Source organism: Cyrtonyx montezumae, unplaced genomic scaffold, assembly GCF_038088225.1.
Source record: "Cyrtonyx montezumae isolate F1298 unplaced genomic scaffold, pur_monq_1.0 scaffold_13, whole genome shotgun sequence".
Classification (NCBI taxonomy): Eukaryota; Metazoa; Chordata; class Aves; order Galliformes; family Odontophoridae; genus Cyrtonyx; species Cyrtonyx montezumae.
Genome location: NW_027071859.1, coordinates 19,479,457 through 19,497,772, shown reverse-complemented (window position 1 = coordinate 19,497,772; position 18,316 = coordinate 19,479,457). Strand labels below are relative to the sequence as shown.

At 38.1% G+C, this 18,316-nt stretch overlaps 1 protein-coding gene across 5 annotated transcripts in view; it reads right to left on the bottom strand.

Annotated features, from left to right (window-relative positions):
• ARHGEF10 (Rho guanine nucleotide exchange factor 10) overlaps positions 1-18,316 on the bottom strand; it is a 108,094-nt gene that overhangs the window by 34,049 nt on the left and 55,729 nt on the right. For all 5 annotated transcript variants that reach the window (XM_065730771.1, XM_065730773.1, XM_065730774.1 and 2 more), the window contains 3 exons: positions 2,519-2,634; positions 790-917; positions 375-475 (listed from right to left, as the gene is read on the bottom strand). In XM_065730771.1, the coding sequence (XP_065586843.1) occupies positions 375-475; positions 790-917; positions 2,519-2,634 (345 nt within the window). The remainder of the gene's footprint in view (positions 1-374; positions 476-789; positions 918-2,518; positions 2,635-18,316) is intronic.

Sequence of the window (18,316 nt, the reverse complement as noted above, 5' to 3'; positions counted from 1 at the left end):
TTACTATCATTTTCTAGCTAAAATTTCTTGAACTCAAACTGAGAAATTTGAGCCTCAAATGCATATGGCTGAAAAGTTGTAATATCTGAAAAGATAATTATACAGCAGAGTAACTCCATCACCAGTCTGTCATGTAGTGTAATTTCATTCATCTTGACTGAGACATACCAAACTGAAATTGTTATCACAGCTCATACAGATCATCATTACTTTGTAACGATACACAATCATTATTATCTGCTGTACTGCAATTTCAACATCTGTGGATAGAATTTTGACAAAAAAAATCATTTTCTATGAAGAATATATTACAGTGTACATTTTATACTTTGTATCTTAACTTGAAAGGGAAAGTGTAAGAAAATAAGATTTACCAAGGGCTAGTTTAGCCATTTGCAAATTGTTGATCCAGGACTGTTTTATTGCAGGGCTAAACGTATTGAATACAGCTGTAAAGAAAGTAGGCCTCCCAGACCTGCAAGAAAAAAACCACAATAAAATAAATCAAAAACAAATAGACAAAAAGAGGCCATTCTAAATGTACTAAGTATGAGATTTAGACAAGACTTCTTGCATCAGGAATTTAAGGTTGAGAAAAAGGAGAAAAACTACAGTGCTGTTCTGGAACATGGAAGTTGCTAACGCTTTAACATGAAGTACAATTTGGAGGTGAGAACTGTAGAGACAGAAGAGCAGGAAGACCTAAAGATTCCCACATCCTCTCTGGTACAACTCTGCCTAACGCACAAACCCATTTAGAAAGTTTCACAATCAAGAATTACTACTGACTTGTCCTGTTTTCCTGGAAGCTGCAGCTGAATTCTACAGCGATCGGCTGCTCTGATTTCATCTTCTTTTTTCAAGATCAATTTTTGTAAACCAGAGGTCCAGTCATGTGCAACTGATTGGTTTAAATTCTGAAAAATTAAAATAAAAAAAAAAAGCTAAGGATCAACACCATCTACTGACCTATTTCTAATGAGCTACTGAAGGTGATATTTATGTACAAAGTGTTCCCAGTACCTGGCTCACACTTAGTCCTCATTTTAATCATGGAAAATTCAGACAAATTTATAAACACTTCAAAAATACCTGAAAAGATTTTTAACACATATTATCTAATTTACTTGCACACTGTTCAGATGTTGATGATACGTATAAAACACAACTAAGGATTTGTCAAACTGAGAAATGTAAATTTGAATCAATTGCACACACAATCCTTTTCTCCATTTCAACAAACAGTTGCCAAGAATCTATACATTCTATTTCTAAAGAAAATCTCTGTGAATCATACTGCCAATGTTTTTATTCAAATCTTCGAGGCAAAAATGTTTACACAGCCATTGTGGAAGCTCTGTGTAGTTACAACCTGCTTAAGTCAGATGCTCAAACATTCACTCTCTGCAACCTAACCAAGTTATTCATATGCAAAAGGACATTAATTACCAATTGTTAGATTTTATGAAAATTAAAGTATTTTTCATAAATAAATATAAACTGACCTCATTCCTCATCTAAATTACTCTAATTACTTCACACATCTCTATCTGGAAAGACTGACTGAATGTTTTGCTTTTCAAATGTAGTTGGCTGTCACTGGCAGCAAAAAGTGGAAAGGTTTTGTATATTCTAATTCTATGATTTTAGTGGATGAAAGTCCATATTACTGTATGCCTAATTCCAATAATGCAGCTGAAATTCATCTCCATATCCTGGTGAAATTTTGTCCAAACAGACTGCTTCCATAAATGTCCTTCAAAGTATGCATTTGCATCAATTTTTATGTTCTACTTAATACCCTTGACTCTGGAAGCAGGATATTCCAAGAGAAACTCAGCTTTCATATACACACACATTTACTTACAGTCTGTGGTGGCAGGTAGGAATTTCAAAATGTACTCAAGTATATATAAAACATAAAACAAAAGGCAAACAAGAAAGCAACATTACTGATTTATTTTTTAAGTCTCACAAATGTGGAAAACTCATTCTGAAATTCAGTGTTAGCATGCCACATCTATTTGCTAGAACAAAGGCTAAATGAAAGGGATTTGAACAAAATCAAAGCAAATTGCTTTCAAAAATCATCAGAACATCCAGTAACACTTTTGTGATTTGCACTTAACCACAATTTCTCCCTGAAAGCTAAGACTATAAGCTCGTATGAGCATCAAGAGCTTACTCCAAACAACCATCCTCCTACTACCTTCTCTAACAGTAAGAGTCTAATTTCATAAGATCAAAACATAATTCTGTTTCCATATAAGCTTATCAGCTACTGAGGAAATGAAGACACTTGTAGTTTCCACCTACACTTAAAAACAACGAAGCAAAACAAGATTAAAAGACTGCTGTAATCTACTTACAGCATTAAACATTTAAAAGCAATCGAATTACTGGAGATAAAGATGGTTTCTTTACAGAGAGAACATCTTACACAGATCCTAGGGAAAAACAAGTGGGCTATTTTACAACAAGAATACATTTTAAAAATAAATCCAGCTTTGTTTATTACCTGATAATTTCCTTTAAGGCTGCCTATTAATTGACTAATTTGACCAACTACATTCAAATCATGTAAAAGGTTCTGCAGATCATGGTATAGTTGCCCTGGTCCCATATACAGCTTGTCTAAAATGAACAAGAACATAATGTTATATATAACAAAAAGATGTAGTTCTCTGTTAAAGGAGGAAAGCATAACAAAGGTAATATCATTAATACATATTGTTGCTTCTTAACACTATGAAAATTAGGTTTATCAAAATAGGCTTTGCCCCTTCAAGATCATAAAACAACTGATGCATCAATATGCAGATAGGGTCTTCTTTACATCCCAAAATCAGTTTTATTTATGTGTACACCATAGCCATTTCACTTTGCTGCTCCAGGTGCTTTCAGTGTTCCTATAGACAGATACTTATGAAATGCATCACGGGAAGCAGTTGCAATATATTATTGTATACAGGCATACATATCCATATACAGGTGTTACCATACCCATTTCATTTTAGTTCACCTTATATTGTCTTTTTAGTTTGTTCATCCATTATGAAGGACAGCGTCATCTACATCTTTAATAGGAATTCATGAGAATTATGACAAATAGCAAAGATTCACTGAGCCTTAAATCTCTAGATAATTGAATTTTTGCTTAACACCAACCAGCAGGCTTGCTGTTATATGACAATTCATCATGTGACAAAGCCATAAGACTTATCTGTAGTCTATACTGAGTCTGTTTTAAACTCCAAATTTTTTTTAGCATGTCAATTCAGGACTGTATACCCACATCCTAACTCTATCCATGAACCTAACTCACAAACCTATCATTTCACTGAACCACGTGCAATTTTACTGCAATCAGACAAGTGGAAAAAAGATCTGCACTGAGGACAGCACCCAGTCTTAGTAGCAGCAGAAATATCTTGCCCAAGCCATTATTAAGTACGTACGTTTACGAAGAAACACTAACTCAGAAAAGCATTCTGATAGGATAAAATAGGCAGTTTAGTGTGCAAATTTTTGAAGCCCTGCTAGCACCTTGGCTCCCAGACACAATGCTAGCAGAGGGATGAATATACAGCTCCTGTGGAAGCAACAACCTCCCTCCCCCAAGCCCCACACTGCCTCACACAGACTCAGCATGTTGCCCTTTGGAATGACAGGAACCAGGCTGGATTATTTTTCCAGGAAACCCCTGCAGATTATTTATCTCAATGCAGTGCAGCGCTCAAACTACAAGTCCTTTCCCCTTCCACCAACACACAGTTTTGGAAGCTAGTCTGTGGGCAGCAAATCATCCTGACCAGGAGGATTTTAATGCTGTGCTGGCAAGAACGTGAAGTAAATCTAACTCTAGCTACGTATACCAAGTCCATATGCCAAACCCCACTGTACAAGGAGAATGCTCTCAAAATACGGCCTGAATTTTGAGTGCTCCTGAGCGGACTCAGTGGCTCTTGTAGGTCCCTTTCAACATGGAAAACTCTGTGATTCTGTTATTAATCCGAGGACTGCAGCTGATGGAAGACCCAGGAGCACTCAGCAGCATGCTGCTGTTCCAGGCAGCCATTTCCCCCCAGGTAACTCCACATTACACTGCAGGAGCACAGGGGGCCCAGGGCTGCAGGCTGGCAGCAGCACAGGGATGGCCACGTTGTGCTACCCGTGGTGGGCAGGGCAGCTGGGTGTCAGCACTGCGTGGCTGGGACCAGCATGGAATAAAAACCCAACCAGGAGCCCAACAAAATGCAACAAACCAAACACAGAGCTATCATACAGATCAAGGCTGTTCTCATAATCCACGACGTTAAGGCAGGAATCTGTCTGAAACCTTGAAGAAATCTGTCTGAAACCTTGAAAATGTAAAACGACAAGACCTAAGGGAAATGTAACGGGTTACTTTATCTATGAATTCTCCATTTCACTGCAGGAAAATGAAATTTAAACTGGAGATATTGCACTTGCCCAGAAAACTGAAAACTATTCCCTTGCTTGTAGATGTTCTGGTAAATGGAACCAATGAAAGGATTTCCAAGCACTGCCCTTAAGCACTGAGCAGCAAACAGCTGCATTTACACTACTTATCCAAGCAGAGAATAGATGCAACTTCCATCCACCCTCCTTTGCCTGTTCTGAATGTTAATTAAAAATACAATGGAGCCTTTCTTATCCTCACAAACAAATCAGTCTTTAGGAAAAGATCACTACATTCACTGTATACAATGAAAGGAAAGAAACCCAAAGTAGACAGACCTAAGAGGAAGAGCTTCTAGATACCGTTGAACAAAATTTTATCACTTCTACAATTGTAGACCATGAAATTTCATTAAGCTGCAATTTCACTTTCTCCAGTCCAAACACTTGAAAAAACAATATCTGAAAACCTCTCTTAATCTGTAGCTTAAGCCTTTTTACTAACTATTCTCTACAATAATTATGAACTATCAAGCATAAGAATTGCTAGTTCCTGGACACATCAAATTGTTGATTTCAAGTGGACAGCTTTCAAAGAAAAGGATCATTCAATGTTGTAAGTCTAGTCAAACCTGGATGACAGCTATAATATACTCAGCATTGTAAAGAACACAAATGAAATAATTTTTGCCACAAATTTAAATAACAGAAAGATAGCTTTTACAAAACAAAATTTAGCCTGTTTCTAAATAATTGGCAGTTAGTTGAGTTGTTGGCAGAAGCCTGTTCACTTACCTGTCATTAATAAACTACATAGTTACACAAACCAAACTGTTGCACTGAAAAACACACCACAAGTATTTCCAAAATTTATACTTATGGATCTGACCAATGCAAAACTTAAGAGACGAAATGTAGTGAAAAGCTGTAAAAAGGTGATAATTCCCTCGTATAGGACAGATAGTTTCACTTGAGTGAATTTCAGCTGTATTACTGACAGGCTGAGAGAGTTGGAGCCCTTTACTACAGGGAAGATATGGCTCTGAGGGGACCTTACAGTAGCCTTCCTGAACACGAAGGGGACCAACAGGAAAGTGGGGAGGGACTTTTTATAAGGGCATGTATGAACAGGATGAGGGGAAATGGCTTTAAACTAGAACAGTGTAGATTTAGACTAGATATCGGGAAGAATATTTACTGTGATTGTGGTGAGGCAGTGGAACAGGTTGCCCAGTGGGGTTGTGGATGCTCCATCCCTGGAGGCATTCAAGACCAGGCTGGATGGGGCTGTGAGCAACCTGGTCTAGCGGGAGGCATTCCTGCCTACAGCAGGGCAGTCGAATTGGACGATATTAAAGGTCTCTTCCAACACAAGCCATTCTATGATCCTATGATTATTTCTGAAATCTAAAAGCCAGGATCACTCTATGCAGCTAAATAAAGACAGAGTTAAAAGCAGGCCAGGGACAGGAAACTACCCAGTGCCACAGAATAGCAAGCACCCAGGCAGCATGACTTTGAGCTATAGTTTTCAACTGAGGCCATAAAGCAAGCTTTAACTACTTATAGCAATGGATTTTCCTGCCATCACACCAGAAAACCGATCTCCTCTACAAGCTTCTCCCTGCAGCTCCAAATGCTTTCATAAATATTCTGGTTTCAGCCTTGAGAATAAGGGATATATCTTTAATTTCATTCACTGATTGTCACCTGAGTCTATTTTGTGTGCATCATGCATGTTTTATAGTATTTAAATAAATCAAGGTAAAAAGGAAGCAAGGAGAGTGTCAAAGCAAATAAAATAACCTGGTATATGAAAATCTGTCATTTAGAAAGAACAAACTGAAGTTATTTTAGGCTCACTCATTAAAGGGCAAGTTCTTAGCACAGAAAAGAAAGCCAAAAAACACCAAACCAGTAAATAAAGAGAGCTCGTTTTCATCCTTTGATATTCCAAGATGACAAATTAAAACAAAATTTTAATGGTCAGCCATCATCGCTATTTTCTGGAGGTCCTTAGCAGGCAGAAAATGAAGCAGAAAAATAACAGAGATCATAACAATGTACTCATTGGAAGAGAATTCTCTCAGATTTCACCACTTAATTTGTGCCTGGATAATGAATTAAAAGTTACTGCAACTTCACCACTGAATCAGGTCCTGAAAGAGCTACTTATAACATCTTTTAAAATAGGATTAGTGTGCAGGATCCCTGGTGGCTAAAAATGCATTAGCTACCAGTTGGTTTAGCTGAGAATTGTCTGATGGAGGATTTTTCCTGGGTGAAGTAGGTGGTAGTGGGGGCAATACAGTCTGCTCATCAGATGTGTTTCTCAATGCAGAGCCAAAGTTTTTCCCAATAAAAATGCTCCCTGTCCATTACATTGCTGGTTAGTTTGGATGAGCGTTCTCTCTTTTTCTCCATAGAAAGCACTGATAAACTCTTGGCTTCATTCCAAGGCAGATGATATGGAAGATATGTTTCTTGTACTTCGAAAACTTTTAGAAATGATAAAGTAATTTCCTTCCCATTTCTAAGCCACTCCTGCTATCAAATTCCAAAACAATTTTATTTTCCAATGTCAGAAAAAAAAAAAACCACAGGAATTTAGGGACAGTTGTTCCCATCTCCACGCACCCTACATGTTGAATAGAATGGTGCACTTAGACAGAAGGAATACACCACGTGTTGTAACAAATAACCACGTACCTCACTCAGGAAGCAGAGTTTTGCATTCCGCCTACGGATCAAGGGTAAAATCTTGGCCACATGCAAGTTAGCAGAGGAATTTTTTTTTCATCAAATCCTTTGTTGCTAAGGTATTACCAGAAGAATTTGTGCCTCCTTGCAACAGGTAAGTTCAGTGCCAGCAACCAGAAATTCATGCAAAATGCCTAACCCCTTACTCAGCATTATTTTTAAAAGTATCCACAACAGATGAAAAAAAAAAAAAAAGCTATCAATTACTTTAGAGGGAAAAAGGAAGTTAAATTTAACTTTTGCAGCTAAGTTAAACTGTTGATCTTTAGTTGAGTTTATGTAAGTATAACACTAGAACTTCTACCTTCTTGTTTCTCAGACCTATGCTGTGGACCATCATGTTAAATTCACCAGCTTTGCCTGATTTGAAGTAATTGTAATTGAAGCAGAAGCAATTCCAGCCCATTAACATCAATCCACTTATAAAGCCTGCTGGAAACTCCCTGGGCGTGGTTAAAGTCTGCTTAACTTGGTACAGGCAAAATTAGTATTTGTGCACAAATATACACATAGAAAAAATGCCTTGGATGTGGTCAGAGGGAGGAATGATTCATTACCACCTTTATGTAGAGGAGATCTGTCATGCTCTGGAACCAACATGAACCAGGACCTGAATTAAAGACTCGCATTGGTGTTTTTCCTCTTCCTAGCAGCCAATCTTCCTGTGACCACCCCTGGCTGATTCCACAGCATCACACTGGCAGACCCACAGCTGCATGCTGCTCTGGTAGGGAGTACAGCCAGCAGCTGCAGCTCTCACTGCATGACCAGCACAGCAACAGCTGCTTTAATGGGCACTGGCAGAGCACCACTCCCTTGGGATCACTGCCTATCCAGTTCCCTGCAATTCTAAATTCTCATGGGTACTACAGGCATACTGGGTATTGTCACCCTGAACTGAACGTGCCCTGTTCTTCATCCCAAAGAATTACCACACGACCAATTTATTCACTGTGATGATTTGTTACTCACATTTTCCACAAGCTTCTGATGTGTTCTGTTTCCTCAACTGTGAGTAACTAATTTATGATAGATTTATGCTGCTAAAGGGATAAAAAAAGTGTTGCCATGCCTAGAGTAGACGCAGCCACCTATAAATTAAATGCCTGTTACTATATAAGCAGACATAATGGCTCAGGTGGTCCCTTCCAATTCAAAAAACTTCTACTTAATTTCTGATTAGGATAATTATTTTTTTAAGTGATATGAAATAAACCCAAATGGCAAGTATGTAAAACAGAAGCCTCAGCCAGGATTAGTCTCAATAGTGCGAGTACTCTTACAAGTATATCTGTATTACATGTCATATTAAAGTAGAAGATGGTTATCAAATACCCTCCTGGGTATCTCATATACTGCAAAGTAACTAATCTTGACAAGATCTGCTTTGAGCATAGTTATAGTAATGATCTTTTCCCCCACATTGTTCAAAAATCATCAATATAAATTGCTTTGAAAACAACATACTGATATGAACTGAAATCTGATGCATTAGAGAAATTCAAAGTCCTCAGACAGACTACTCTGACCGAGAGATGTAAAGCCTGAAGTCAGACAATGCATAATACTTAAGGAAAGTTCATTAATATGGTGATAGAACAAGGGAAAATGGTTTCAAGCTTAAAGAGGGTAGGTTTAAATTAGATATAAGGAAAAAAATCTTTCACGGTGAGGGAGGTGAGGTGCTGTTACAGGCTGCCCAGAGATGTGGTTGATGCCCCCTCATCCCTTGAGACTTTCAAGGTGAGGCTGGACCAGTCCCTGTGCAATCTGATCTAGCTGTGGTGAGCCTGTTCACTGAAGGGGTGTTGGAGTGGATGACCTTCAGAGTTTCCTTCCAACTCTAAGGATTCTGTGATTCATATGTAAAAGCCTTAACCAAAACTGGGAAAGGCCACTTTCCTGACTTAAGCCACAGCATTTCTGAGGGGCAACACAAAGTTAACAGCATGCTTGAAGAACATGCCAGATTTGAAGACCATGTTGAAAGGCTGACTGATAGATCTCAAATCTGACTTGCCATTTGTGATGTGGTCTTTGAGTACACTTACAATGCTTCCTCCCACTGAGCCATCTGTGCGTAGCCAGGCAACATACTGAAACATCAAGAGTTACAAAGGAAAGAAATTTGGAAAAGATTCAATACTCATTTTGAGCATAAAAATCATCCGGGATCTGAGTAGATGTATGTAGGAGGTAACTTGAAAAGCTGCTCCTGAAGAAGGCATGATGCATTAAAACAAGTCCCTTCCACAACACTTGAGTCTACATTTTAACCTAATATATTTGTGCAGTGTGCTGGAAGGGAAATAATGATACCAGATGAGCTCTTGACCATTTCCTAATAAACTGGAAAGATGTCATGAAACAGTTTAGCCTAAGCCTATTGAAGATACTGGTGTGTCAGTAAAATATTTAAAAATATTTCAGTGCAATCAGAACTGCTCCATTGCTTTGCTTTAGATGTGAGATTTTCCTGGAAGTTTTCAGTGATTTTCCCTAAAGGAACAGCAGATAGAGCATATCACTGTTCAGTTTATAATGTCCAAAAGAATGAGGTTGGAACCAGAGGCAGCCTTACACCTTAAGGAAAATAGTTTCCAGTTCTCCAGAGACCTTGAGAATTAATTTACAGAAGGAAAAACAGAAAGCACTAATAAGATCCAAGATTCGATGTCTGCAATTTAGGAATTCTTCCAATACACGTGGTATGGGATCCTGTACCTTCAGATACACTGGAATACAAAATACAGAGAACAAACTCCCTCTAGCTGCTCTGAGTAATAGATTAAGAAAAATATTCTCCCTAAGATGGTCTAGAGGAATTAATATTATTGATGCAAATACAAAATATTATTTACATAATATTTTCAAACACAACCCATCTATCTCAGCAACTGATCAACTCAGTTGGCAAAAAGATTATGAACACTGGGAACATTGGGGATACTGTAATTTATCTAACAATTGATAACGACGTTCACTGCTAATTACTACATCCTTGCCCTTTGAAAAAAAAAAAAACAAAAACAAAAAACACCTTCTGTGATTCTATGATTCTTTATAACAACACATCTCACTCTCATGGGAAGGCGGGTGGTGAAAACTCTGAAAATTCTTTATGAATCTTACAGCCAGTGACAAAGCAGATGAGATTTTATTTTTAGATGCTGAACAAGCTTCCTGCACACACAGTTATGTAAGCCAAGTACTTGACAGCTCCTCCCACGACATCACTCCTATTTGTGTCTTTCGCCTCGCTTACACACGCTGGTCCTGTTTCCATAGGCACCTCAGGAAAGCATGCGTGCAGGTTTTGTTTTCTGGTTTTCTTTTACAACACTGTTTCAATAGACAACTGAAATTCCAGAAAGTACCAAAAAAGTAGTCTTGGGAACCCAAAATCCTAGCTTCTGGGAGGGAATCTGAAGACAAACAAGCCCATAGATGAATGAAAAAAGAAAAGCAGACTTCTTGCCTTAATGCCATTTGTGCTTTTATGCCAGATGAAACTCTGGATCTCCATTGCTTGCATGCCCCTGAAAAAGTATGAGCAACTGTAGTTCAAATCTAGTTCACTTCTGGTTTCATAAAAACTCTCAGATCCAAACTCCATAAAGATTTACAAGGTTGTATTGGTCTCTAGGTTTGGAAATTCAAGCAAATGGGAAACCAGGAATAAAATTAGAAAACAAAAGCTTAGTTGACAGCCATTAATGAACAGATGAGCAGCTGTACTCACGTGTAACTTCACAGTGACCCTGAATTAGGTTTACCAATGTTATTAACACAGTACAGGAAGAAGCAGCACATACACTACTAAGTGACAAGCAACAAAAATCCTGAGATCAGGAGAACAAACTATTAAATTCAGTCTTGGGGTAAGCAAGCCTAACTACGAATACAGTCTGGACATATCATCATCATTACCCAACACGAGAAGCATTATCATATACACGAGGAGACATTAATGAGCCTAACCCCTGCAAGGGAATAAATTCTAATCATACTATAGTCATGTAAGCATCTATAAGCAATTTCTAGGAACTTAATTACTGAATTTGATAACCTGAGCTTATAAAACACTTTAATGTGCTTCTTCGCACTGCCATGCAAGACGGGAGTTTTTCAGGCCTCTAATCACAGATAAAGAACCAAGTCCCAAAAGCCACCAATCACACATAAAACAGATCTGGGAAACAAATCTCCCAGGTCTTAACTGTGACAAGTCTTTTTAACGTGCTTTGCCTTCCTGACAGCTCTTAAGTGGTAATTACATGAATGCTGAGACCTGTCTCAATATTGTGTCAGATCTCAGCACTGAAGAAACAGGTCACACAAAAATTACTGTCCAGACACGGAACTGCTTACTCACACAGCTTGAGCACAGTATTAGCACAGGTAACATCAACAGCATGCAACTGCAAATACTGCGCAAAGTAACAAATGCAAGCAATTTATCGTGCTGTACCACTCACAAGTAAAATTATGCAAGAACACCGAGCAAAATTTTTTAAGAGGGTGAGAAGCAGCTCATATGTTGTACACACAGCTTAGGGATTACATTAAATTCCAGATAATCTTGACACTGCAGGGAATTATGGAGGTATAACATAATAAACATTTTTTTCCTGATGACTGTAACAGCTATGTCAAAAGGGAGGAAAATCGGAGCTCCAGTGCAGTGACAGGCACAGAGCACACAGACAGTTGCTCTATGATACACCATCAGGACAGCTGTGTTTTCCTGGGCTGTATCCTGACTGCAGTTACAAGTCAGAGCTCTTCCAGTTCCTGGCTCTGTTCCCATGAGGATGGAACATCCTGGAAACAACGGGACTGTGGAGTGAAAGAAAAGAGGTACCACAGTTCTTTCACACCTCTTCCTCTTACAGGGTCCCAAAGGGGCCATTAGAGGGTGGAAAGGACCTGGAAACCTCTGCCCACAAAAAGAGAGAGAAGCTGCATGCAACCTCTATGGTGTGACTGCGTGGGTATAAAGGGTAAGAAAGGAACTGGATGTGAGAAGATGAACATCAGCTAAAACTGGCAGAGAAAGTGAGCATGTGAACACACAGAAAGAAAGTCTGCAAATTGCCAAGCTGACAGAGGTTTTCACTGGAGTTCAGACTAGACTGTCCGTATCTCATGTTGAAATCACACTGTGAGGAACTTTACCTCCCTATTCCATACTCCCTTGAGCATAGCTAGATTTCAGCTCATTTCACTACCCTGTGTCAAGATGGTAAGTCAGGAAAAGGATGCTAAGAACTGAACGTGAACCTTGCTGAAAGTCATTTGAAAAGCAGAGTATTTTCTTTAAGTAGGTGACACAAAAATATAACATCTGATTTATCCTACACATAATTCACCAGCTGAAAACTTATCTGCTCAACCACTGACCTATTTCCTGTCACCAGTTTGTTGCATTTGGAGTGAGATTTATTTAATATCTCTGACCTTTCGTTCACATATATCAATGACAGTTTACATTTATGAACATGTTACATCTGCTTTAGCATGCAGACTAGCTTTGAAACTAAGATTTACAATGTTAGTCTACACACATCACAAAGATGAAAGTTGGTTCAACTAGCAATTCATGCCATTACCATCAATTAAATTCTTATCACCAATGCTAGAGTTGCTATGTCATTTAATACTTAAGTTTTGCTTACTCTGGGCATTCTATTACAATCATCCAGCCTTAAAGTGATGACAAAACTTACTATTTCCTTCCTTAACTCCACAATTCTTATTAGACAAACCAGCAAAAGTCAGCTTCAATGGCAATAGCTGACAGCAGCACTAATTCTGCCCTTCCACTGAGTGAGACACTGACAACAGCATGAACACACTGTGGCCCATCAGACACAGTACCTGTTACCCTGGTAACACTGAGATCTACAAGAACTGACTGCATAAAGCAGAAGGAAACTCAGAAGTATCACGTCTGCATGTCAGTGTTGTGTTACTACTACGTTTGACAACAAACAAAAACAACACAGATCAAAACCACAAGAAAGTGGGAACAGAGTACAGATTTATCCTCCTAAGTCTGATCAGGAAAGTAGAGAAGTCAGTTTAGCAGAGCTGAGGTTTGATTTTCATTATGAACTGCAAACCTGTGATACAAAAAATAACACTAAAATTCTGTCATAAATAAAAATGTGTTAATTCTTTTTGATTTTACTGTCATCACCTACATTCAACATTGCATGATCTATGCTATACAGATGGGTCTTGCTCATTTTCTCTTTCGCCTTTTTAATTGAAATTAAATACTTATTTCCTGATATAATAGCCTATGCTGTGTATCACTCCAAATGAATACAATTAACAACAGCCAAGGTGCTGCTGACACGCAGGGGCTCCTCACTCAGTGCAATAAGTTTAGGCCTCTCTCTTTGTTTCCTCTGAGCCTCTATTGCATGGTCTTAAGTATAACTGTGTGGAAAAACTTCCACAGCTCACTCTAATTTTGAGCTGCCTTGAGGATCAGAAAACAGAAAACTCAGTGTGTTCACTCTCGCTGCAGCACCACACAGGAATTATCTCAGCACATAATCCACGTTTGACCACTTGTCAATAGTTAGCAGAAATTGTAACAGTATACACTGGGGTTTAAGAAACAAACTCTGGACAGTATGTACCTCTATTCCTCTTTAAGGAGCAGTGAAACATTTTCAGCGATTCTGTTTGTAGAAGGATGATTTACGAGTGAAGATCAACTTCTCATTCTTTTAGAGTAGAATATAGTGAATATAGCACATTTCTAAGAGAAGCTACCTTTGACCATATTTTTTATAGCTTTTGGAAACAAACACTTAAGAGTAGATTAAAAAATGAATTGTATTCACCATTCTTTCACCCATCCTCTTTTTTCATTACAAGAACATTGGAAGCATTTAATTTGTTATCCTCTTTCCACAAATTCAACCACCCTGTCCTTTTTGACTGAATGAATATCAACTCAATAGGACACAACTCCGCAGTAAGCTTTCTGAAAAGCCAACAGAAAATCGCTAATAAACAATAAAGCAAGGAAACAGTCAGCAGGGAAGTTCCTTCAACTGCTACAAATCATTCAGGATGCAAAAAAGACAGGCGAACAACCGTATCAATTACTTTGGAATCAGAATCACTAACATTGGAAAAGACTGCTAAGATCACCTCGTCCAACTGTTGACCCATCCCACCATGCTCACTAGGCTGTTTCCCTCAGTGCCACAACTCTTTTCTTGAACACCTCCAGGGATGGTGAGCCCACCACTTCTCTGGGCAGCGTGTTCCAATGCCTCACCACTTCCTATGAGGAAAGCTTTTTTCCTAATATCTAACCTGAATACTTAAGATGCTTAGATAATCTCAAATAACAAAACAAAGACAGAAAATTCAGGTTAGCAGTAGTTAGTACTTGAACAGTCATGGATTACTCTCCAATTCTTCTATGTGCTCATTTATCTACAGTATTGATTCACCTGTGGGTGGTTTTAGGTGAACTGTATTCTCCATTAGATCCCTTCTACACAGACTACGTCTGAATTTCTTTGACTGTTTTCTGCTTCCCATGACTCACCCATGGACAAAAACCTAAACCCATTGCAAAACAAGTAACAAAACACCCATTCTCCCAGGACCATTAAAATCAGGTTACCTGTAACCATCTTGGACAAAAGAAAGAAGACAAAAGGGAAACCAAGGCAAGTCAAAACAATAGTCCAGATGTGAATGCTGAACCCATCGTTTTCAGTTGTGTAGACACACAAGGTGAAAACAATGCACGTATCAATAAAATTGTCTGGAAGAACGGAATTCATTAATTGACATAAAGTATCAAAGATATGTAGTTTGAGTGTCTCTTCTTTTGATCTTTCCAACCACTTATTACCTCAATTTATCCCCATATTAGATAATCCTTTTGCCAAGCTCCTTTTAGGTCTTGAATCACAGTTCTGATCTCTCACGCTTAGCAACTACACCTAGAGTTATAGTATTTATTGCATCTTACCATAAAAACAAATCAAACGTTCCCATAATCACCTCAAACACACTTCAAATACCAATTACTGAAAGATGTTATACAACATAACTCTTCCAGTACAAGTAAATCAAGGACACATAACTTCCTGTTCATGATGACAGTGTTCCTTCCTTCCTGTATTAATTCAACTTCTCAGCGTTATAAATGGGTTTCAGCTTCTACACGTGAACCCACACTATCAAAGGTATTGGAAAGCAGAGTAACAACAGCCTAGCTGAAGCAGTCTGCTGATTTACTAGAGAAGAACTTCATCTCACAAATTTCTGCAAATGATTTAGCTGATGAAAATTAACACATCAGACCTCTTAGGCACACAAAGTTAAAGTAATGATTCTGCTTGGTATGCCGAGGCTCATCCTCACAGACTTTCAAATAAGACTAAGTCCAATATAGGGAACAAGCCTCTGCCTGATCTGCTCGAAGAAAAAAGATTCCATAAACATGCTGGGTTTTTTTTCTGCTTTTAGGGGAAAAAAAAAAGTGAAATGTTTTGTACTTTAAATATTGTTATAGGGAGCATACACAAGTTACAATTTTATTGCACTACAAAGTGTACAAAGTTCTCAGCGAAACAGCTGATACTTCAATCTTTCTCTATGTTTGTAACTAAAAGATTTTGGTTTTGGTTCTAGGGGAAAATAACAGGAATAAGGCAAAAGCACATCAAAGACAGAAAGAGCGTAACAGATCAAGCAAAGAAGAAATTTTTGCTTTCCCCTCACACACCCTTAGGCTACACAGTATCTCCTGGCAAATGACAAGAAAGCTTAAACTGAACACATGAACTGAACAACCCCTAAACAGGTTCTCCTGCAGAATTCAAAGACAAAAAAAGACTGTTACACAAAGCAGAAGTGAGTAGAAAGATGCAAATGCATCATTTTGCCACTAAAATAGATGCTTACACAACCCTTTTTTCTGCTGAAGCATGCCCTTTACTTACAGGTACTAATAAAACTTTTCAACCTTTTACCAGTAGCATATTACAACCTACAGAAAATAAATTAAAATTCAGCCATTACTTTCTCATATAGCACCCACATACAAGTCTGTATCTTTAAACAACTCTATCCTTTCTTGCAGCATAGGAGATAGCTCAAGTTGCCAACTGCATTTAACCAAGAATAGTGAGATAAACTTCTGGCAGTTGCTTTCTTATACCAAGGACTTTGGTGGAGAAAAATAAGCCACAATAAGAGAAATTTAATTAACAACCAGTAACCCTCACACGCACACAACCAGAAGCCATCAGGAATCCTTGCTGACCACAGCAGTAATGTGAAAGTCAGCCTAACTGGTATTCGACCTAGAACACAGCAGATAGAAATGTTCCTTTCTCAGTTCTCTAGTAGTAGAAGAGCTGACTCTCTATTATTCAATGCTTTTACACAGAATCATCACTACTCTGCATCTCTCCAGATCGCATAAACTGGAAACAAGAGCTGAAATCATAGCTCTATAACAAGATTCTACCCTATGGGAAGCTAGCATTTTGCCTTCAGCATCACAAATTGCTCTTAACCATTAGATGTTTAGGTTGTCTTGACCTTGGATAGATTACAACCACATTCTATGAGGTCACATCAGTATCTTGGTATACTTCAAAAACAGAAGGAAACATAACTTTATGGTGACTAAGTCATATATTTTCATGCAGTGAATGAATATTTTTCTGGTAATGCTTTGTCATTTGTGGTAAATACAGTATTTTTTATTCGATGATGACAAAATCTTTATCATCATAGTGCTGCACTGTCAGTAAAATTTTTTACTATCTTGGTAAGCGCAAATTAAGCAACAGTGAACAATTCCACAGTTTTAACAGACCTTCCTCTCTACAAGACGACTATTTTCTGAGCTTCTTTAATTTTTAACAGACAAAAAAACTAGAACTAAGGGGACATGTCACCACATACCATGAAATTCAAGTTGGTTCTACAGGACGGTTTGGAGAAAGGTTTTTCTTTTTTCCCCCTCATCTCCCACTTTTTTGCTGACTGGGAAAGACTTGGCATATCCAGCTATGAAGCTGCTGCAAAAAGCTGCACTAAAAATGTCCAACAAACTATTCCACCTACATGCTCCTACAAGAGAAACTCTGATTCTAATTAATATGCTCCCTTATGCACTTTATTCTTGGTGTCATGCATACAGCAGATGATAAATAATAATTTAAGAATTCTCATCTCGTTATTTAAACAGCCTCTTAATGTTTTAAAAAAGTTTTAAGAATAAAGGCATACTAGAAAATGAGACACAAATACCTATAAAGGTGGTATTAGGATATTTGCAAAGGACCAAGAAGGCTAGACACTAACTGCCACTAAAAATAAGAAGGGTATCAAATGCAGCAGCTGTACCTAAGACAGTTCTAAAACAATATTTTCTCACAGTTGTGTTGTAAGGAGAAATAAATTCATGAGGCAAAAGTGTGCAATATAAATAAATGCAGTGTGAAAACTGCCCCAGTCAGCAATGAAACCAATCTGAATTACAATCCATTAACAGGGATCACAATCTAGATATACTGTATTTGTAAGCATAACTAATATTTAGACAAAATCTATCAAAATGATTATTTACATATAAAGGGCAAGCTACTGAGTAAACTACTGAAATTCATATACTTCTTGAGGATAGTTGGCAAGCTTATAGAAGGGATTAATGAGCACAGAAAGAGTTTGCAAAATTCAGAGCCAGAAGTCAATTCTGTAGAGAGGCTGGGAGAAAGTTACCTATTGGCATATTGTTTCAAAACCATTCATTAAAGCTCATGTTAAATGTTCTTCTGTTCTCCTGAAGAACTTGATATCGTGTTTGAAGGATATTATGGGCTTCACAGAAATAACTTCTGCCCTCCAGTAACAATTGTAACAGGACTCTTATTCCACCTTTTTGCATACACATTCATGTACATACACATTCATGGCTTAAAACTCTACAACTGTTTACGTACTCATGCATAAAACCTTGAAAAAGCCTGAGGGCTACAAAGATGATAAAGAGCAAGGAACACCTCTCTTAGGAGGAAAGACCGAGACCTGGGTCTGTTAAACCTTAAAAAAAGAAGACTCAGAGGGGAACTGATCC